At 33.6% G+C, this 23,600-nt stretch overlaps 1 protein-coding gene across 4 annotated transcripts in view; it reads left to right on the top strand.

The window, feature by feature from the left end:
• Window positions 1-23,600, top strand: part of LOC118203352 (uncharacterized) — a 168,783-nt gene that overhangs the window by 85,697 nt on the left and 59,486 nt on the right. For all 4 annotated transcript variants that reach the window (XM_085812697.1, XM_085812699.1, XM_085812700.1 and 1 more), the window contains exons 2-3: window positions 17,787-17,937; window positions 21,769-21,930. In XM_085812697.1, the coding sequence (XP_085668823.1) occupies window positions 17,787-17,937; window positions 21,769-21,930 (313 nt within the window). The remainder of the gene's footprint in view (window positions 1-17,786; window positions 17,938-21,768; window positions 21,931-23,600) is intronic.

Genomic DNA, 23,600 nt, shown 5'->3' with positions numbered 1-23,600 from the left:
TGTATTAATTCATTTTCAGTAATTGTGCATGTTTTATTTGTTAGTAATCTGTTGCTTTTCTCTTCCTCTCTTTGTATTTGCATGTGTGTCCAGACAATAAATTACTCGGGAAGCATTGCTGTTTATAATATGGCGCAAAAAAATGTCATATATAAAGCAGTTTATTCTGTAATAATGATCTGATTTTCTTTTTTGCTATGAGAAAGCTAAGAGTTGACTGCATGAAGCATGATGTAAATCCAAAAGCTTTCACATTTTTTTTCTTTTTAAATTCTTTTTCTAAAAATAGATAAATAAATGTTAGTGTTAATGTATTAATTCATTTTCAGTAATTGTGCATGTTTTATTTGTTAGTAATCTGTTGCTTTTCTCTTCCTCTCTTTGTATTTGCATGTGTGTCCAGACAATAAATTACTCGGGAAGCATTGCTGTTTATAATATGGCGCAAAAAAATGTCATATATAAAGCAGTTTATTCTGTAATAATGATCTGATTTTCTTTTTTGCTATGAGAAAGCTAAGAGTTGACTGCATGAAGCATGATGTAAATCCAAAAGCTTTCACATTTTTTTTCTTTTTAAATTCTTTTTCTAAAAATAGATAAATAAATGTTAGTGTTAATGTATTAATTCATTTTCAGTAATTGTGCATGTTTTATTTGTTAGTAATCTGTTGCTTTTCTCTTCCTCTCTTTGTATTTGCATGTGTGTCCAGACAATAAATTACTCGGGAAGCATTGCTGTTTATAATATGGCGCAAAAAAATGTCATATATAAAGCAGTTTATTCTGTAATAATGATCTGATTTTCTTTTTTGCTATGAGAAAGCTAAGAGTTGACTGTATGAAGCATGATGTAAATCCAAAAGCTTTCACATTTTTTTTCTTTTTAAATTCTTTTTCTAAAAATAGATAAATAAATGTTAGTGTTAATGTATTAATTCATTTTCAGTAATTGTGCATGTTTTATTTGTTAGTAATCTGTTGCTTTTCTCTTCCTCTCTTTGTATTTGCATGTGTGTCCAGACAATAAATTACTCGGGAAGCATTGCTGTTTATAATATGGCGCAAAAAAATGTCATATATAAAGCAGTTTATTCTGTAATAATGATCTGATTTTCTTTTTTGCTATGAGAAAGCTAAGAGTTGACTGCATGAAGCATGATGTAAATCCAAAAGCTTTCACATTTTTTTTCTTTTTAAATTCTTTTTCTAAAAATAGATAAATAAATGTTAGTGTTAATGTATTAATTCATTTTCAGTAATTGTGCATGTTTTATTTGTTAGTAATCTGTTGCTTTTCTCTTCCTCTCTTTGTATTTGCATGTGTGTCCAGACAATAAATTACTCGGGAAGCATTGCTGTTTATAATATGGCGCAAAAATATGTCATATATAAAGCAGTTTATTCTGTAATAATGATCTGATTTTCTTTTTTGCTATGAGAAAGCTAAGAGTTGACTGCATGAAGCATGATGTAAATCACAGTGTATGAAAGGTTCTGAGTTCATCACTGAGACTCACGTGAAACGTAGGTTACGATGCCGTCGAAATCTCTTTAGCCATAAAAAGCTAAAAATCTCGAACATTCGCATGACGTAAACACAGCAAAATCATCAGATATGTCTCCTTGAGAGTACGAAAATATCGTAAATGCAGTAAATTTCTGCTTTCGTCATAATCGTCTTTTTTAAATCGATTGTGCTCGCGATAAGATTGTGTTAACATCCAAGCCCGTCTTGGAAGCGTCAGCTGATCACAAAGCTGCATGATGAATCTTTACGTGCTGCACAAGTAAAAACGTAACTTTCTTGACTAAGAGAGGAGAAACTACTAAACTCTTTTTCGTTTCTCTTCTATTAATTTACAGCTGACTTTGATTCTGAAGTTGCTCTGTTTAGTATTTTTCTCAACCAGTCCTCCTTTTCTCTAAAAACTTTGCTCTATAAAACCGATTCCTTTTTCCTAGCCTGTTTCCTTTTTCTAGCCCAAAGGGACGGTAAACCAGAAGTGCTTTTAGCCTCAAAACGGCATTTTGTGGCGTTTCATTATAAATCACTTTTTAAATTGTTGCCACCAAATATTATCACTCTGTATTATATTTAAAGAAATTAAATAATGAACAAACAATCTTAATGAATGCATGTATGTTTCTCTCATTGTGAAAAAACGACGGTACATAGAGCAATCAAATTTTGAATAACGTGATTCTTCACCTGAAAATGGGCACGGAATTTCGAATTTTTTTTTAGTACTAGCCCAAAGGGGCAATTTACCCAGAAGGGCTATTAATTTCGTTTTGGCATTTTGCGTTTGTTCACTATAAACGGCGTTTCACTTTTCAAGTTGTTGCCAAAAAATATTAGAGCCCTGCATTAAAAAATTAAATAATAAAGAATCTGTATGAATGTATGTATGTTTCTCGTGCTGTAAAAACGCAAAGGTACCTATAGAGTCCTCATTCTGAATAACATAGTTCTCCACTCGAATATGGGCGTCTGGAAACCCAAATTTGGAATTTATTTTATTATCTACTTCATATTTTGTAAAATTTTAACGAATTTTTGATAAACGAACTCAACGATTTCAAAGCGAGCAATGGCAACACTGTACAAAAAAAAAAATCTCCAGCGCACGAGACTGTATCGGAATTTCTAAAGATATGCTCTTTTTAAATTATTTTGGGATATTGCTGTTGAATTGAATTGAATGCGTTTTAGGTGTGAAGAACATGATATTTAATAAATAAAGGTAACAGGCAAAACTTTCAAAAAGTTCCTTCGGGCTTAATATAAAATCTGAAAGCTTTCAGACTTTTATATTTTTTTTCCTAATTTATTACATTAGTTCTCCAAGCTACCCCCCCCCCGTTACCTTCTTTTTCTACTTTGTTACACTGGATATCCAAGCTCATGTAGCTGACGGTTATAAAGGTATATTTTATAGAAAATAAGGCACATTTTCTGGTTTGGAGGCGGTTAAATATTAGCAGTTGCTGAACTATGGATAGTATATTCAATGGCATCTGAAAACATGTTTAACCCTTGGTAATGAGTACACATATGAAAAATGGGATGAAAGTCTAAGACAGGCCTCTTCAACCTATGACTCACGAGGAACCCATTTCGTAATTTAAACTCACCACTTGAGTTCCGAAAATAAAGTATAAATATAAAAATAAATTTTAAACATAAATATGGACGAGCACTTGAAGAATACTTTATTTATTTATTTATTATTCCGCTTGCCTCACCTCTCAATGGGCACTGCAGATCAGTCATGTTATTCTGATCGTTGCACCAGCGACCTTTTTTTGGTTGTTTATCTTTTCAACCTTATTGATAAACAGATTTAACATTGGTTATTACTTCTGTTGGGTGCTCCAATTGGGAATGTTAGTATAAAATTAGCAAACTGGGTTAGTTAGTTTATAGAGATATTTAGAGTAGAGGCTTCTATATATATACATGAACATTTCGTCAGGTGCCTTGAAGAATACACGAAAAATCAAACCAAAAATAAATTGAAACACTTTTGTTTGATTACAAAGTATTTAAAAAAAATAAAAATTGGAACATAATTTCGAGCAAATGTAGATAAGTTTGGCAGTGTCAATCCATAATCCGTAATTCCAGAAAATTGGTTTTGCCATTTTGTGCACATTCTGCTTAATTTGTAAATGCAGCAAATAATTTCACACATGAAATGTGCTTTAAGTGAGAACAGGAGAAGCTTAACTACTGAAAATTCAGATGCTTGTATTCCTCTTACAGATGACTAGTTATAGGCCAAACTTGACTAAATTGGCCTCAAAAGTTCAGCATCAAAGAGGCCATTGATTTGACATGAAAGAGATAAATAAACGTCTTTCAGTGATGTTTGTTTTTATAATAATTAGAATCATAATTTTTATGTTTTTAATTATTTTTCCAATAAAATTTAAACTTATTATTCACCAAAAGAAGACTTCTAAAATGAAAATACCATTGCCCCGATATGCGCATTTCGGTTAATTTTGACCCGCAGCCAAAAAAAAAAAGATATTGCTTACGCTTGACCTAAGATATGATGTGTTTTTGAAAGGTTGGTTTATTTGATTATAGGGAAAGACACGAGGGTTATCTGCATCTCCAAACTGTAAGATTCTTGCTAAATTAAAGTTACTTTGCTGGCTAGATCTCTGCTTCGACTATTCGCTAGATCAGACTGTGTCAATGATAATTCTGAACTTTGAAGCGACTATTCGCTAAGCTCACACTGTATCAATGAGAATTCTGAAGCCACTATTCGCTAGCTCACACTGCATCAATAAAAATTCTGAATTATGAAGCGACTATTCGCTAGCTGACACTGTATCAATGAGAATTCTGAACTTTGAAGCGACTATTCGCTAAGCTCACACTGTATCAATGAGAATTCTGAACTTTGAAGCGACTATTCGCTAAGCTCACACTGTATCAATGAGAATTCTGAAGCCACTATTCGCTAGCTCACACTGCATCAATAAAAATTCTGAATTATGAAGCGACTATTCGCTAGCTCACACTGTATCAATGAGAATTCTGAACTTTGAAGCGACTATTCGCTAGATCAGACTGTGTCAATGAGAATTCTGAACTTTGAAGCGACTATTCGCTAAGCTCACACTGTATCAATGAGAATTCTGAACTTTGAAGCGACTATTCGCTAAGCTCACACTGTATCAATGAGAATTCTGAACTTTGAAGCGACTATTCGCTAAGCTCACACTGCATCAATGAGAATTCTGAATTCTGAAGCGACTATTCGCTAGCTCACACTGTACCAATGAGAATTCTGAACTTTGAAACGACTATTCGCTAAGCTCACACTGTATCAATAAGAATTATGAATTCTGAAGCGACTATTCTCTAGCTCACACTGTATCAATGAAAATTCTGAATTATGAAGCGTCTATTTGCTAAGCTCACACTGTATCAATGAAAATTCTGAATTATGAAGCGTCTATTTGCTAAGCTCACACTGTATCAATGAAAATTCTGAATTCTGAAGCGACTATTCACTAAGCTCGCATTATATCAATGAGAAGACGTACAAAGGGTGAAAGAACCCTTTTATTCAACTAAAGAAAGGATTTACATCGGCATTCCTGGTACTTACACACTTATCCAATACTGCTGGTTGTAACTCAAAACAGAAATATAAAACTAAAATTAAGCCTAAGTTAAATAATCAGCCGGAGCTGCACAGATATAATTTACGCGAGGTAGCTCTTAGCTCTGCCACCAACATAGACAAACCAGCAATTAATCTGCACGGCCGTAAAATATCGAGCTTAAATAACAGCGAAACAACGTGGCTGAAAGGAAGAACCCAGACACAGGGTTGCCACGCTACCTGGAAAACCGGGAGAACCGGGAAAAGTCAGGGAATTCGAAAATTGACCAAAATATTCAGGGAAAAGTCAGGGAATTTAAGTATTTTTGTCAAAATCTGGAAAAGTCAGGGAAGTTCATACAACGATCCCGCCAAAAAAAGCGATTTTTGCGCCGACGTCGGAAGAGATAACTTTTTTGGCGAATTATGTATCACGTGAGTGTCATTCGGGTAGCTGGCATAGAGCCAATTTTCGCAGCTCCAATTTGATTGTCTTTTAGAAAGGCAAAGCAACTTTTGGTTTCCAGTATTCTCGAGAATCGCATGTGCAGTGCATGAACTAAAGAAAGTACCTGTTCTCGTATAAAACAAAATGGGTTTAATCCTAGTATACGGTACCATGGAGGTTAGAATCAAAGAATATGTATTGTAATGAAGGAAAACCTCTCTGCAACAGACGTGGCTCCGTTCCATCATAGAGGGAAACAGCTGTGCATGTCTGATATATCTGTTGCCAAAGCTCGAAACCGGTGTCGAAGTTCGAAGGTCACGTTATCAAGAGTTCATAAAATGAATATCGTTTAAAATTTCTTTAACGACTTGCGCTAAAAAGACGTGCCACGCACGTCGAGATGCTTTTGTCTCAAACCGTGAGCGATGTAAACACCACGTCGATAAGCATTTATCGCAAAAATGAAAATAACGTGGTGCACACGTCGCCTAACAACGAGATTGTTTATTTCTCGAGTTACAGCTCTGGATTGCACTCGCAGATGCGGAGCGGCGTAAATGAGACACTTTACCGCTTGTTATATTGTAGCGCACGGCACCGCAACCGTGAAGTTTAGTCTCAGCGCAAGTGGTTAAACTCTAAAGGAAAAGAAAATATTTTTTGGCGCAAGTAAATTAATTCATGGATTAGTTATTTTCAGGGAAAAAAAACTACGAAAATCCGTTTTTAAAATTATTGCGTGGATTTTTCTCAATAACGCAATAATTTTAAAAACGGATTTTCGTAGTTTTCTTTTTGTCAAAGAGCGTTTTTTCTTAACACGTGTTTCTCAATTTCCTGTACGTATCGCGGAGAGGGAAATTATGGCCGCCAGGTTCCGTCGCCAAATCCCTTGGCAAATTTTTCCTCCGCATTCTAACGGCGTAATAGCATTTTACTTGTATGGAACCTTTTCTTCTTTACATAGACGTTCTTTGGTTAGAATAATAATGAGATTTGGCGACATCATGATGCGCAGTAAACGGGTCATTTTGGTCTTGGCGACAATTTTCAAAATCGTGCCAAAGCCTTACCGTATACTAGAATTTTACCGCAAAATCTTTTTAAACCTTTTTTTTTTCTTTTTAATAAATACCTTGCCATTTTGCAGTAAAATAAAAAAATCAGTCATCTAGGCTAGCCATGTAATATAACTATATTCGCTAAAATATCGTTGATTATTCTAATTCAATTTTTAAGTAATTATTTTTATGTTATTCATATAATTTAATGTTGCTTCTTCCCTCTAAATTTATTTATTATTAGTAAATAATATTTCCAAATTTCAGGAAATTTTCTCTGGCATAATCCAGAAATTAATTATAGCAGTATGATGACATACCATCACGAAATTTAATGCACATATTTTTTCATTATTTATGGTGCGAAATAAATATAAAATACCTCAATTTATTAAAATAGATTTCTTTCTTCCGTTTAGCTGCAGAATGTCTGAAAAAAAAAAAAAAAAAAAAAAAAAAGCCTTATTTTGTTCCAGATTGGGAAGATTTTAATCTCAATCTTCAGTGGAGGAAACAATAACTATTATAATTATATTTGTGTTTTCAAGTGTTAAGGTGCCTTTTAAGAACATACCTCACGCAAATTAAATTTACCTAAAATCTAACCTAACTATTTAGCATTGCGTTAGGACCGGATTAATCTCGTGTTGAACTGCTGATGATCATGAGTAATAATTAAATAAAACATACATTTGTTATCCAATGTATATATCTTAAATTTTATTAAGTGGAAAACTAAACAAAATTATCAAACAAAGTATACCAAGAATAATTAAGAATAAATGTCCTCTGGGATTTATTGAATAATTAAGTGAATTTGCTACACAATACAAGTAATACCATAATTAATTTACCTCTTAGCACAGCCAACGTACATTATGCGGATAGACTGGAATTTTCTTGAAACACACCTGGAAAACCTGGAAAAGTCAGGGAATTTCATTCTCCTGTTTGAGTGGCAACCCTGCAGACACCAGCTTAAATAGTAATCTTTCTACCCTGCTTTGCATATCATGCGAAACTGAAATAACATTCTGGCAGGAAATGGAAAAGAGAAAAGACAGAAAAGAATCGTAACTTAACAAAACTTGCTAGTAAAAGAAATAATAGAAAGGGGGATCATCCACAGAGCAAGTACTGCGATAATTAAGAGCCTTACGCTTCGCATCCTTTCGAAACTTCCAAGTATCAATCTTCATAGTTTTCGTAGGAGCAAACAAGATTATGAACAGTTACAAGGTGATATTTTTTAATCTCTTATAATCTAGGGACTTAGCATGGGCCGTAAATATTGCCTCTGTTTTACATCTGTATGCACTAAATAAACGATGATTCCGAAATTTCATGAAATATGAATGAATTAAAATATTCACCCAAGAACTAAGAGTAGAAATTTAAAAGACGTTAGCAACTATATTTCAAAAGCAAGGTAAGAAGATAAGAAAATGGTAAAGATAAGAAAGTGAGGACCTAATGTCATCAACAAATATTTAACTAGAACATATTTGCATAATTCTTAATAAATAATATTTTGATGAACAGTGTTTGATAAGAAGAACTGCGATTTATGAGACGTACCCGGACGTCACATTATCTGCTTTTGCTGTTCTTGTATTTTTATGGTGTCATTTCTACCGAATATATCGTTCGAATATATATTCTTCGAGACCAACAAAGAAAAGTGCGATCGAGTTCTCAGTGACCTTCCTTTTTATGAGTATTGACACTATTACAGTCTATAAAACGCTTCTAAAACAATGAATTTAGAATGTGCAAGTCCAGAGAAGATAATAATAAAAAGAAGAGACTGTCAAGCTGTCGAGGTGTTTATGACATCATCGAAGTCACGCGGAGACTCGGAAACATGATTGCTATGATTATAGTCACGAAGATAAAATGAATGTTTTCAGAAATAAAGCAATACTTAAAACCGAGTAGGATTTTGTGAGTTGTAAAGAGTTATTCGCGACCTTATATCTGGCTGCGTCTAAAGAGAACTTCAGAATTAAGATAATCTTTATTGTCATTATAAAGAAAAAAATTTTACTTTGTCATTATCCATGCCGTAATCCTTCTTTCGTTTTATGGCTATTCAGTTCCGTTTTGAAATTCTCATAGTAACCAAATTCAGTATGAAATATAACTCATTTGATTATGAAATTCTCTTAGTTATCGCATTCAAGTATGAAATATTATGTAAGTCGTTTGATCATGTAAACTAATTTAACCTTTTGTTGACCATTTAAGGGTATTGTCCTTCGATTTTTATGGTGCTACTTTGGTAGACGGTTGCACGGATTTTGGCAATTTTTTGGCGATTTTTCTTTTGGCGAGTAATACAACTTATGGTAAACCCATTGCTGGATAAGTTATTTATGGTAACCGATACTTTGTTGACATTTTATTTAAAAAATAATGCGTTTTATTATGCATAGCTTCCTTGTTTTAAATATTATTTATGGCTTCTAAATATTAAAAATCAATTTAATTTTACATTTTTATTTGAAATAAAAATTTTGTTGTTTATAATATTTTATATAATTTTATGTTGTTAATGATGTAATCATTGACGTCACCTTACTTAAAAGTAATTGGTTTTATTAATATCTATAAATTTAATCTAATGTTTTAAACATTATTTATGGCTGTTAAATATTAAAATACAATTTAATTTTGCATTTGTTTTAAAAATGATTTTATTATGAATGATTATTTAAATAATTTTAATTCTATGCGTGATGTAATCAGCTCCCTGATTGGTTACTGAATATTTGTGCATTACCGCGCCATTTTAAAATTTTATTATTCATCTCTTCGAATTCGTCAGATTTCAAATGGAATGGATATCTCTGTTTCGAAGATGAATGTTTTTATTGGTAATTACCAAGAATTATTGGTATTGGAATAAAAAAATTGCCCTTTGAGATCTTATTTTGGCCAACCTGTCTTTCCTAATCAAAGATTTATTTATAAATTGTTAATAGCGTCAGAGGAAATTTTTTTTCAAATTTTTGGAGGAAACCTCGCTAATTGCTTCTTCAATGAAGTGCGAGATATGTGGATAACAGATGAAGATGGTTAAAAGAGCCGATTCAATTATGATTTCGATTTTTTTTGTGGTACTTATCAATAAACAAGAAGTTAAATGACTCAAAAAAATGCAAGTACATATTTTTCTTTTATTTTATAATTGTATACTTCAATTTTTGTTAAAAAAATTAATACACTATTTAAAAAAATTGCTGAGATAATTATTGTCACCTATGTTTTAATGTTAATTATATTTCATATAACGTATTTTAAAGTATTTGAATTTAATAATATTCTAATTCTTTTAAATGTTGGTAGGATGGTTTTTAATTCGATATTCAATTTCAGTAATATTTTAGTCTAATTAAACGTTGGCACAATGTTTTTATAAGCGGTGTTTTTATTCTCTTTTTTTCTATATGAAAGTAATAATAGCCTTACCTTAGGATTAATTTTTTGTTGAAAATGCCATCTTAAAAAACGACATTTTCAACAAAAAATTAATCCATTACTTTTAACGATATTTATTTTTTCTAAGTTTCGAATACTTTACTATGCGTAAAAACAGCGTTTTTCAAGATGGCTGACGATTGTAAAAATCGCGCCAACAATTGTGCCAACGTAAATCGCCAAAAATCCGTGCAACAGTCTACCAAAGTAGCACCACTAATTTAACCTTTTGTTGACCATTTAAGGGTATTGTCCTTCGATTTTTATTTCTGATATTATCTTGCTATTTCTTCTTATATTTGCTTAAAAATACACTGTTTTTTTTTAACTTTAGAAATATTTTAAAATTTCGTCTCTTCTAGAGCCCACCAGCGGCCGAGCGGTAAAGTCGCTGAACACTGGTAGTTCGGTCCGAGGTTCGAATCCCGCGAACGGGCTGGCTGCATGGGCGTTTTCGTGGTTTTCCTCATGTGTAACGTGTATACGAGCCAGTTTCCCTTAGAAAGTCCTCCACGAAGACATCCCTCCTCTTAGGCAGATAGCTCTAGTGTGCTTTGCCATAATCAAATACATCATCGTCTCTTCTAAAATTATTGCTATTACGTTGTTCTTTAAGTAATTTTAAATAATTGTAAAAAAGTCTGGTATGACTTCCTTGTACGAATGTTAAATTATATGCATTTTATCTTGCATTTCATTTAAACTTATTGGATTTAATTAAATCTACTTCGTCTATAGCGCATAAAACCACAATAGAATAAATGCACACTTTAAAATTCACTATATTTGTTTACCATAGCGACACTCTTACGCTAGGTTCACTTAACAGCGTTACATTTCTCATATTATAAGAAATCTAGAAATTGTCACTTCAATTATGGTGTCAACTACTAAAGCGTTTTTTCCATTCTTTCAAACAGTGCCATTGACAGTTCGCTGTTGTTTCATAAATCAGTTGTGCGTATCATAAGCAATTAAATGTGCATCATCAGGTCGTATTTAAAACTAGAGTAGGTGCTGGCTGGTGAGTAGCAGTTTTGACATGCTGTAGTTTTGACATGCTGAGTAGCTGAGAGTTCTAATCAAACTCGGATGAGTAACCATAATATAATATTACTGTGCATTGTGATTGGTGCGAAAGTCTATAAGCAGTACTTGAAGTATAATTAATATATCATTTTTTACAATCAAAAATACAATAAATCATTTTAAGAATGAGTTCATTGAAGTAGACAAACTTCATAACAGTCCTTTAGACATAGTACAAACAAAAAGCGTAAAATAATGTAAATTTGAGTGCAGGGCGTGTCGTCGCGTGCACCAATGAGCAGTGAGCAAGCAGTATTGAATCGAAAGTGCGTAAGACTGCGATGAAAATAGTAAGTACAGTTTTTCACAAAAAACACACAGTTCCTAAGGCTTTGAGAAAGTAACAGTCCTTTCAGTAACAAACTCCATAGTAATTAAAAAATTATATGAAGAAGCACAAGTCCTAAGGCTTTGTCAGTATTATAATTCAGAATGCACAAAATTTATATCATTTAATTAATTATCTAATCGTTGCCACATGTTCTATTCAAATATTATAGTAAATCTAAAACGATGTATAAAAGAAATTAAGCAAACAAACAAAAACAAAAAGAAACAGTTTTTCACAGACGATTCAGTATTTCTTATTCAATTAATTCAGTTCTCATTTCTCAACAAGACAAAAATACATAAAAACTCAAAATATCTATATTAAAAATTACGAAGTAAATCTTAAACACATATTTCCTCGAATAAATTCCAGAATCGATTAAGCATGATTTAATTCGCAATAATAAAAGAATAATATTTGTTATTGCGAAGCTTAGTTTGTCTAGATTGGCAGCCAATCCGCTATTCTGCCAAATTTCAAATGTAAACAAACATACCCGCCATCGCATAAATGATTAGGCTTAGCTGCACTTAAACAACTTTTAAATTGTACATAACTCTAAAAATATTGCATGCAGATTTACTTAAGGCATAAAAACCTTAACCGGAAGATAAGAACAACATAATTCAGTCATTTTTAAAGCAAAAAAATGCACAATTTACAAACATAAAAGAGTAAAGAAATTGAGATCACTGAGCCGAGTAACAGAGCGGATATATATATACGTTTGGTGCGGCTGATTGCAACCAAAATACGAAGTGCACATCTACATGTTATAGCAGTCCTATATACAAGATTTCAACGTTCTAAGGCTACTCATTTTTGAGTTATTCGAGATACGTACGCACATTGTTAAATTGCATTCGAAAGCGGTCAAAATGGATACTTTCATTGAAATATGATGCCTGTAACTTTTCGCGATTACAATACATCTTTTTTGCTTAGTACAAGGAAGTAAAAACGTAAACATTTAATACTACCTTACAGTTGGGGGAAAATGAGGATTTTCATTTAAAATCTAAAATACCCTAGATGAAAAAAAAATATTCTGTTTTATTTGGAAATAATTGTGTTGTGCTGTTGTGACTTATCTCACTTGTCTGACAGTCAGTAACATCAGAACAACACCATGGAATTCTTCGTGGCAAGGAGTGCATGATCGCTGGCAAGAACCTTGAGCACCTTACAGGTGACAGTACGATTTCGCTTAATTCTCCATCCTCCCTCAATTTTGATGGAGAACACTCCGGGGAAGCGGATCTGAGAGTCTCCAACCTCTCTTCCCCTACCACAACCTCTCGAGAGGGCTTTCTGCTCGCTGCATATTTAGTGTACCCTCATGCTGCAAACATCCATGCCTTCTCCGAGATTCGAACACAGGCCTTTCGGCACGGCAGTCAGCGTCGCTAAACACTATCCAGGTTGGGCGGTGGAAATAATTCTTAAAGGAATGCAGTTTGATTTACAGAAATATTTTACTGTCTTATTCTTTCACATGACAAGTAATGGTAACAACACCTAAAGCAAATTTTGAGAGCATATCATAGAAGTATATGTAAGAATTTATGTAAAAATTTATGTAAAGGGATGTATATTATACAAGTCATTTGAAGTTTCAATACTGAGAAGAAATTTGCCTATCTTCTCGTCATAAATAAGGAATTTGTCATTTGATGAAAATGAAACAGATTCCATTAAATCACATTACACATATCTTTGACCAAAAATGATTCAATAAATGAAAATTTGGAATGAATAATTTTGTAAGAACAATACTTGGAAAAAATGGTAATAAATTACATTAACGTGTTTCATAAACCCAAGTACTGAAAATACATCTTTTATTTCATTGCATTAATTTTTCAAGATCTACCATCTACCTTCCTCCCAAATAAAAACCAGAAATTTTATTTGATACTTCGAAAAGGTATTATTGTTTTGAGTTTGTGATAAAATCCTTTTCCTCATCAACAGACTTGCTTGCCGACAGTGCAGACGATCTTCTGTTTATCCTAAATTTGTTGTTGAAAACAACGCATGTTTGGTTTTGTTGAATTCGTTGTTGAAAATAAGGAATAAATATGAAAATCGTAAAACGTAAACATTTAATACTACCTTTCAGTTGGTGGAAATGAGGATTTTCATTTAAAATCTAAAATACCCTAGCTATTTATTTTTAACTAATAGTTCACTTTTAAGTTTAAAGATTTTCCTATTACCTTCTTTACACCCACGCTTTTCATGCCAGAATGTAAATGAGATAGCGAGAATTTATTTAGATTAAGTTAGAAAGAAGCGCTATTTAAGCAAGAATTTCGGAATTAGTTTTAGAGAGTGTTTGTCTATTCCAGACCACGTTGTGCTGTGATTATTAGCGACTTGCGTTAGCGGCGTTGAGTGTTCTAAACATTTGGCTTTGCCTCGCCGGTTTACTACGAACCAGAGCCCTTTCTGCGCATTAAATTATTCTATGAGCTGTTAGGCTAATCTACCACACCTTGAAATTATCATTTGTTGAGTATTTCTGTTAAGCCAGAAGTGCGTGGCATATTGAAACCAAGTTCGGTCATTTGTTAATTTTATGTTTGAATAAATGTGTCTTATACACCCTTCTTCTGATTTCTGCTTTGTTTCACAAGGCTAGAAGATAATTCTTCAATAATCATTTTTTAAATTCTGTATTATATGTTCTCAAAGAGACATTGACTTTATAAGTTTATCACTTAAAATGTTATTTTATCTGACCTTTTTACAATATTTTGTAACAAAAGATATTTTACACCATGAATATCATAAATAAAATAAGCTTCTAACACCTTTTAAGAAATTAATGAAAAATTTCTTACTTTTCTTCTGGTGTGCTTTATGTCCAAAATAAAACGTTAATGGTTTCTGAAGAAATTTCTGTAACATGCAGAATGCAATTTTTTAATTTTTTTTTTTAATTTTGGTATGCATTTTTCTGTAAAGGAACACATCCTGTAGGTTGTTATTGCTTTTACATCCAGAATTTCTCTCCCTATCAAAACAAAAAGTACTGAACACCTGAGGATTATATTCGTTGCGGACTTCACAGGTGGACCGGTGAACTAGCTACACAGCTACATCTTGAATAGCTACATCTTAAGCCTTTTCTTTACTAATAAAACAAACGAGTATCAATATAATGATCATTTATGGCGAAATAATATTCACAGCAAATTTCTTCCTTACTCAGCGTTGGAATTTCTGTTTTTAGAAAATTGGTTTAAATATCTGATTTTATGTTCTGTATCATGAATTCTTTGAGCATTAAACCTTAATTACAAATAAAAATTAAACCAGTAAGGTAATTTCAGTTGTTTAGCTTAAAATTATTTTATTAGTTTGTAGAGACATTAGGTAATTTTTGGAAACAGGCAAAAAGAAAATTAGCAACGCCTTCGCCGGGAATCAAACCGCGGACCTCTGGAATATGCTCCCAGCGTGCAGACCACACCACACCACGAAGGCATGCCAAGATGGCGGGAGAAATATCTTATAAGTTGATTCGTAATCAATATTATTAGCTTTTGAAAATAAATGTATTAGCTTCGTAATCAATATTTGAAAATTTCCTTGCAGGTTTTCTAAATTAGGATTTTTATAATTTTTTTCATGCATAAAATATTTTTTAGTCATTGAAACTTTGATATGAAATAATTTGAAGTGTTAGACTGTAATTTAAAATTTTCAAATGGCAATTAGTTAATATAGGGTGGCATGCAAAGAGCCGCCCACTTCGGTTTGTCCAGAGAGATACTGGCTCATCTCGTCCGCTTTGTTGCTGCGATTATTGTAGACTGTTGCAGTGTCATACACTTGGTTGTTCGGAAAGTAATTTCGTTTCTCCCCAACAGAGGGCTTAATTGTATTTTTTCACAGCTAACCTTACACTTCAGCCGCATAATCACTATATATATATTTTGACAGCTGATATAGCCAGGCTTGTTTGTGAAAAAATTCGATTGATTCCGCGCAGTAGTTTTTGATTGGTGCCCTTTCAAATATGCTGTTAAAGCAAGGAAAAAATTATGCGATGTGTTTGGAAAAGATGTACTGACAGAGCGCCAGTGCCAAAACTGGTTTGCAAAATTTCGATCTGACAGTTTTGATCTTGAAGATGCACCACATTCTGGAAGGCCAGTTGAAGTTGATGAAGACACAATAAAGGTATTAATTAATGGCAAACCAATGAATAACAACTCGTGAGATCGCCGAGAGATTAAATTTATCGAATTCGACTGTTCGTGGTCATTTGAAAAGCCTCGGTTTAATCTCAAAAACTCGACATATATCTGTGTTCTTAAGCTCTCCATCAGCTTGACTAGATCTTGATCTTCCAGAACGTAGTGCATCTTCAAGATCGAAATTGCCGGAACTAAATTTTGCAAAACAGTTTTGACACTGGCGTTCTGTCAATACATTTTTTTCCATACAAATCGGATGATTGTTTCCTTCTTTGACCAGCATTTTTAACTTTTCGATCGTAAAAAAAGTAAAATATGCTGGAAATGCCGCTTTTCACTTTCCATATTCGAAAGAGTACCAACCGAAAACTACTACGTAGAATCAATCGAACTTTTTCACAAACAAGTCTTGCTATATCAGCAATTATCTCAAAATATTAAAGTGTGAAGTTGGCTGTGAAAAGTACAATTAATCTCTCTGTTGGAAAAAAAAAAAGAAAAGAAAAGAAGAAAAGAAATTCAAAAAATTTGAAATGTTTTAGATTTTAAATTACGTCCAAAAGGGGCGTTTTATAACATTTTATGTGTTACCTTTATTTATTAAATATCACGTTCTTCGCACTTAAACCATAAAATTCAGTTCAACAGCAATATAACAAAAAATGTTAAAACAGCATATGTTTAGAATTTATAGATAGTCTCGCGCTCTGGAGATAAAAATGTTTCTTCTGTACAACATTGCCATTGCTCCCTTTGAAATCCTTGAGTTTGCTAATCAAAAATGCGTTAAAGGTTTACAAAATATGAAATCTATAATAAAACAAATCCAAATTTCAAATTTGGGCTTCCAGATACCTGTATTCGCAGTAGGATTACGTCATTCAAAATTCGATGGCTCTAGATACCGTTGTTTTATCACAATGCGAGAAACATGCATACATTTATGCAGATTCTTCATTATTTAATTTCTTCAAATATAATACAGGGCGATAATATTTGGTGGCAACAGTTTGAAAAGTGATATAGCCTTTTAAAGATTTCAACGCAAAATGCCAAAACGAAAACAATAGTCCCTCAGGGACAAAGCCACTTAAAAAAAAATCATACAAAGGAGTTGAGAGAGGATTATTCTCTTCAACAAAGAATCGCAATAGTGAAAGCTCATAGAATGCAGACCTACCGGTTTTCCGTGCGCTGCCCTGTATTTTGGCATTTTTATATCTGTTTCATTTTACATTCAGAAAGAAATGCTGAAGCAAAAGCTAGAACGTTTTAAATAATTTCTGAAGTTCAAATAATCGTTACCTATTTTTATGTACTGTTATGCTTCTGTTGTGTTGCTTTATAATGTGCAGTGTATATCAGTCGCACATGCACATGGGAGCTCGCAGTTTACTTGTTTCCATTTATATGTTTTATTTACTTCAGTCTTCATTACGTTTCAGGATTGGGATAAATGAAGTCCATAGGAATTGATTTCTATGGAGAAGATTTTATTGCTTTGATTTTTTGATTCGTTTTTTTGGTTATGTAAAAGCTGAGATAAATTTTACCTACCTACCTCCTTTCAAACATTATGGACATTTCAGACATTTCGTACATTACGCGCATCAAATTAAAAAAAGTCCTTTCTTCCTTTTTCAAAGCATTTCGATAGAAATATTATAAGAGTTTTCTCCCGCCTTCTTAGCATGCCTTCGTGGTGTAATGGCCAGCACACTCGGCGCGTATTCGAGAGATCTGAGGTTCGAGTCATGGGGAGGGGATTGCTTGTTTTTCACGTCTCTCAGCATCAAAAATCCTAATGTCTCTAGAAAATGACACATGAAATGGTTTCTTAAAAACAGAAGTCGAACCTTTTTCTGAATTGCCGATTTATTGTACAACAGATTACCTACATGCATTGACACCGCAAATAATGACACGATGTCGGGGACAATTGCATTTCATATCTTAATATTAGTTTTGTGTATAATGATATCATATCAATTGCACATAATTGCACTTCTGATTTTATATTTTGTACTAATGCAGGAAAGCCCCTTCTACCGTAAGCCGTGATGGACTGACCAGCAACACCGAATGGAATGATGATCCTTCCAAACCTCCTCCAATCATCGAAGATTCCTTGAATAATCCAAAGAAAGTGACGTATACGAACGACGCCTTCATCTGCGATATTGATGTAAGTAGTTTTGATTGAAATGAATTACGTTTACGCGATATTTGAGTATGTTTACTCTAGTGTTTAACATAAAAGTAGCAGACACAAAATGGTACACAAAGTAATTGATGAATTCGAAACAGATTAAGTACAAATGAATGATCGCCTTGAGGAACTATCATAATAGTGCAATTGTATTATCCGTCAAGATGTGAATACCACTTAATCTTATTAAAGTTCAGCATATATTAATTAAAATATTATGCAGTTCTTCGCGTGTTTCTTGTCTTAATTTTGGACAGGAGTGTGTGTGGATAGCAATCAATAGATAATCAGTGTTTTGAAATAAACAGCAATTAACTTTCTAAGATTAAATGATACAGCAATCTAGTAGGTTTAATTCTTTAATTAATGAGTATAAGGCGCTCAGTACTTTTTGTAGTGATGCGTCTGTGTTCAGAAACATCATGTTCAGTTTGAGAATCCAAAAGTCCATTTAAAACCCTCAAAAAATGCAGTCCCGTCTGTTCTTGTGCATTTTTGTGAATTAATGAAGAGCTAAGGTAAAAATAGTTAATGAAAGTGTGTCTCATATTTTATTTGCTTGTGAAACTATTACACGAAATTTAGCTGGTCAGGAGTCATTGAAATAGGCAAATAATGATATCATACGCGTGACAGTTCTGTAGTTTTACATGAAACGGAGGTATTTTTAATCTCATTTTCGTTGTAAATTAAGTGAGAATCCCTCGCTTGTAAGATAATAAAAGGATAAACGGATAAGGAAAGCACTGCTTTTGTTCACTCGATTGCAGAGACTTAGAAAAGAAAATAAAGCATCTTGCGAGACTAAATATTAACAGCCGTTTCATCAGTTGTGAACTAATAATATGCAGTGGAACGTCGGATCACGATTGCCTCAGTTCACCATTAATATTGGATTTGCCGATTACTGAGAGGGCAGCCAGGGTTCGAAAAGATTCGAATACGATGGAGGTGCTCTACTAAGCAGTCATGTCTAGTCAAGTATGGGCAACAGCTTCCCTCCGTGGACTACTGAGGATTGCTAAGAGATCTTTAGTTTACCAACGCTTTATCTTATCTTGAATTTGGGATTTGTAACTTCGAAGAGGTAGCGCCTTAAATCAGGAAGCAACTCGTTTGTTGTGGTAACTGTATTTGAAATACATGTATGAGGAAAGCTCCTTTTCCACAGATTCACTGTTTGTAAATGGCAATAGACGTTTTAAATCCTTTTCGCTTATTTATCCATGTTTCCTTTTAGTGTTTTTGACTTTTAAATAAACGCTATACAGGTTTCATACTTCCATATATTAAACAAAGAAGATTTTGGCTATTATCTTCTCCTATGAAGGAAAAATCTATATTTACCATAATTATGAGGATAATGGTCTTTCTTTGAAAAGAACGGCTCTTTGAAATTTTCTTTAATATCGGTTGTTCTGTCTCTTAACAGAATAACAGATTCATGAAGGCCCTCAAATGATAAAACCACGGATTCCAAGGAAAATGTTTGACGCCAAATCAGAGTTATTACCACGGTAGTTCCAGTTCTGCACAAGTATCTGCTTTTTAACTAATTACAAATTCTTATATAAACAACACTTTACATTAAAAATTTTAAAAGACTAAAAAATCTCCATGCTCAAACTACTATTTTGAACATCACGATTATAAAAAAGAGAACGATGTAACTCATTTAATGATTTACTCAATGCTGAAGATATGATTAGCCGACAATATTTTCGTAAGATACGCTGTGGTAGATTGCGGAAAGGTTACATACAATGCTTAAAGAATCGAGTAGTATGACTGACACAATCGGAGCTAGTTATAAGTAATTACGTGCATTTTGTTGCACACACTGCGGTCAGTAAGAAGCTTATCAAAATTCCGTGCTTCCCTTTCCATTCAATAACAAATTTAGACTTCACTGATTTTTAACAGCATTTATCGTAACAATTTTTTAATTAAAATTGCTTCATTTTAAAGAAAATTAAAGTTGTAAAATTTATGAGTTGATTCTCGTGATTACTAATAAAGTTTTCTGGTACCCTTTGCTAAACCGTTGCCTAACCCCCAGAGCTATGTGCACCGAAGATTATCAATCGCTGACCTAGGGGAAAAATACGTCCACACATGCATTAGACATGAAAAGAAGCTAATTGTAAATTGATGTAAGCAGTAGATGCTGAGCCAACCATCTGCACATCCACACAGTCACATGTGCACCACACTTCAGGCAAGCTCAGAGAACGACGTGGAGGCTTCTAAGGAAGAGCAGTTGTGCATTGTTTGATGGTAGGTGATGTAAATAGTACTGAAATTTGACACAAAATGGGAATGGTAAGCGGAGAACACTGCATGCCAATCGCAAGGATAAAAAGAGTACAGCAGTTGCCATCTTTGGCAAAACGACAAGAGATGTGTTTCATATAAGTGCGTCAAATGCCATTGCTACAAAAATGAACGATCTCATTCAGCAAGATTCACGTGCACGACGGAGAAATTTGTTAAAGAAAAAGAAAACTTTATGGCAATAAGGTTTCCACTCGAACGATAACACGAAGAAGAGGCTTCAGAGTTGTTTCTAAGAACAACGTAAGAACGTTAACGAGAACGCTACTATACGTTTTGCTGTCCCGCACAATTCAAAGCAAGCATCTAGCTCGATGAGCTATGTTGCGAATGCGTGCATTCCTGCCGTATACCTTTTCTGTTCTCATATGTTTCCTTACTTTAGCATGCGCAATGAAAATCACTCACTTCGTACTAGCTAAAATAGAGTTACGTGCAAGCTAGAATACTGAAGAACTATATAGCGACTATTCGCTAAGTTCTTGTAGCGAAATCCAAGAAGGGTTAAACTACCCTTTTATTCCAACGCAAAACGAATGTACAAGATAGCCTTTCTCGGGCTTCACTCTGTCTTCACTCCGGCTTTAACTCGAAATAGAAAATATAAGTTAATCTAATACTAAATAAAATTAATCAGCCGAGCCTGCACAGAATCAACTGCGGAGTTGCCCCTTACTTCAAAGATCACTGGCGTATTCTAGCAGCACATATTAAGTACGGTCATAGAATAGCAAACTTCACTAATAGCATCAGGGTGTCCGAAAGGCAGAACATTCTGTCCTATTGAAGTTCAGGGTTCCGCTAGTCGCTGCGATTAGCATGTTAAATGCATATTGTTTTCCGGCTGTCTTGATGTGTTTGCCTCAGTGGGTGCTTGAAATACAATGATTACTTTGTCAATGAGTCCAGAAGGACAGCTAAGATGGATGGAGGGTGAGTAATTGATACATAAAACAGTCTTATAACAGTCCTAATGGCTATGCATATTAACTTGGATAACAATACTGATGACAGCATAGCAAATCAGAGTTCATGATCGCGTGTATCATCCAAACGTGCAGTAAACAAAATACATTGCAGTGGAATAAATAATAAATGAAGATATAAGATTATATGTAATTAGTTGCAGAAGGCAGTCCACGAAGATATATACAAATAAAACATGCTAAAGTTCAGTAACAGGAGCTATATAGCACGACGAATAGAGGTCGGGGTGACATAGGTACCTATTGAAGAGATCTAGACTTCAGCTTACATGCTCTTTCCTACCTCATCTGCATAAATCGTAATCCTCAGAACTAATTCTGGCAGGAAAACATAGGTGATAGTTAAGAATGTATAGGAAAGGCTTGTTCCAAAATTAAAATAACTGTTAGAAAAATAAAGCAAAACCCTACAGTACTTAAACAGACTCTAATCCTAGAGGTATTTTAAAAACGTTCCCTTTTTCAATGTATACTTTATGTATTTCAGATTCCAGTTAAGAAACTTTCTTCTGTGGAAAACGGTGATGGCCTTCCTTATTCCCCAGATAATAATGAAGGAGGAAATGCACAACATTTTGGGAAGAACTTTCTCCGCAATATTCGACAAAGTATTAGAAGTCATACCAAAGACATCAAACTGTTTTTCAAGGTATGAATATTAAAAAATGCAGTTGATTAAAAGAGGTATTGAATATTATTTATAATTTGTTCTGATAGTTAAAAGACACTTGCATGAAAAGTACAAAGCGAGAGTTAACCTTACAGGTTAACAAAGCGAGTATTACAGGCGACATAACACCTGTACTGTCGGCTGTAAGATTCCCATATTTTAATTTACAGCTTAAGTTGAGGAACCTTAAGAACTGATAAGCGAATAATCTCTTTAGTTCGGTAGACAGAGAACAGAACTCAGGGTTAAATACCCTTTATTATTCCAAATAAAATTCACAGAAGACTCCTTCTTGGAGTTTACAATAAAGCCTCCACTCGGTCTTAAACTCGTGAAACAAAGAAATAAAGCTTAACTTATCTTAACTAAAAAGATATAGCCGAAGCTATCAAGATTCTAACAGAGTTGGCCCCTTAACGCTAACTAACGGCGAAGCTATCAAGGGCCTAAAGTACGGCCAATCGTAAATATAGCTTTAGTAAGAGTATAGCCAAAAGGCTAACGCGCGCTGCATAGAACCTCTGGCTCTCTAACGAAGTCAGTAGTCAATTAACCGCCATGGTAGAAAAGTCGTCCTCCGTCACTAAGCTAAACTAAAGTCAGTAGAACTTCACAGTTAAATACTTCTTCTTCTCATTTGCATTCAACCGCGATTCTGAAAATGCATTCTGCTCGGAAGTTGTAAGCTGAAACTAAGGAAAGACAGGAAAGTAACTTTAAACTAACAATTAACTGTTAGATAAATTAAGATGAACCTTCACGCCTATGAGAATAATGTCTCTTGTAAGCGAGAATACTTGTTTTGAAATCTTGCTTTTGAGTACTATCTTGCCACACTAGGCGCTATAGTGGTAACGAAAGCTGACTGTTTTAACAGCTCATATTCTTGATTCATATTCCTGGGCAATGTTCTGAGTGGTGAGACGGTTAAGTCACTCATGGATTCTGTCATTATCTACGAATGCTCAATGAGAAAATAATTCGGCCATTATATAAAATAAATATTATCTCGTGGGGCGATTTTATGTTTTCTTTGGGCACTCAATTAAATAAATTTTCAAATAGCTGCATACAGTCTTTTCCAGTCTCTTTTATTACGCGTATTTGTAATTTACAGCTATACAGTCATATTCAGTGGGGTACCACTTATTCATTTTTGAGTTAAAAAATATTAATAAGGAAATTCTTGTCATTTTTAATCTTCAAAATCCTCAAACTAAAATAGTGAAAATACCTTCTCCAAGCAAATATTTTCCATAGTTTCTAGTGTTAATATATTTCTGTTAAAGATTTAAAGATATTAAAAAAATTCTTAGTTGTACAAGGGCATTCAAATTTCGTTATTTCTATGGCTAAAGGAATATTTGTGAAAATAAAAACGGATTATTTTGCTAAAGTCCATCAGGGGTTATTGTCTTTGAACAAAACTCAGGTCCTATAATTTAACCCTTTAACTGCTTAAGACGTGTTTAAACGTTTTTGGAATTTCTTTAAAAATGCTTAAGACGTCTTTACACGAATTTCAAATCGCACGAAAAATGCTTAAGACGTGTATACACGAAGCCCGAATTTCGCGAAGATTGCTTAAGACGTGTTTAGACGACGCGATCTGGTCTTCCTTCCCCTACCTTTCTGCAAACGCTGTCAGT

This window comes from Stegodyphus dumicola, chromosome 3 (genome assembly GCF_044657685.1).
Source record: "Stegodyphus dumicola isolate Sdum_Otavi_A_Nest chromosome 3, ASM4465768v1".
Lineage (NCBI taxonomy): Eukaryota > Metazoa > Arthropoda > Arachnida > Araneae > Eresidae > Stegodyphus > Stegodyphus dumicola.
The sequence above is the reverse complement of the archived record's forward strand: the minus strand, read 5'-3'. Positions and strand labels throughout refer to the sequence as shown.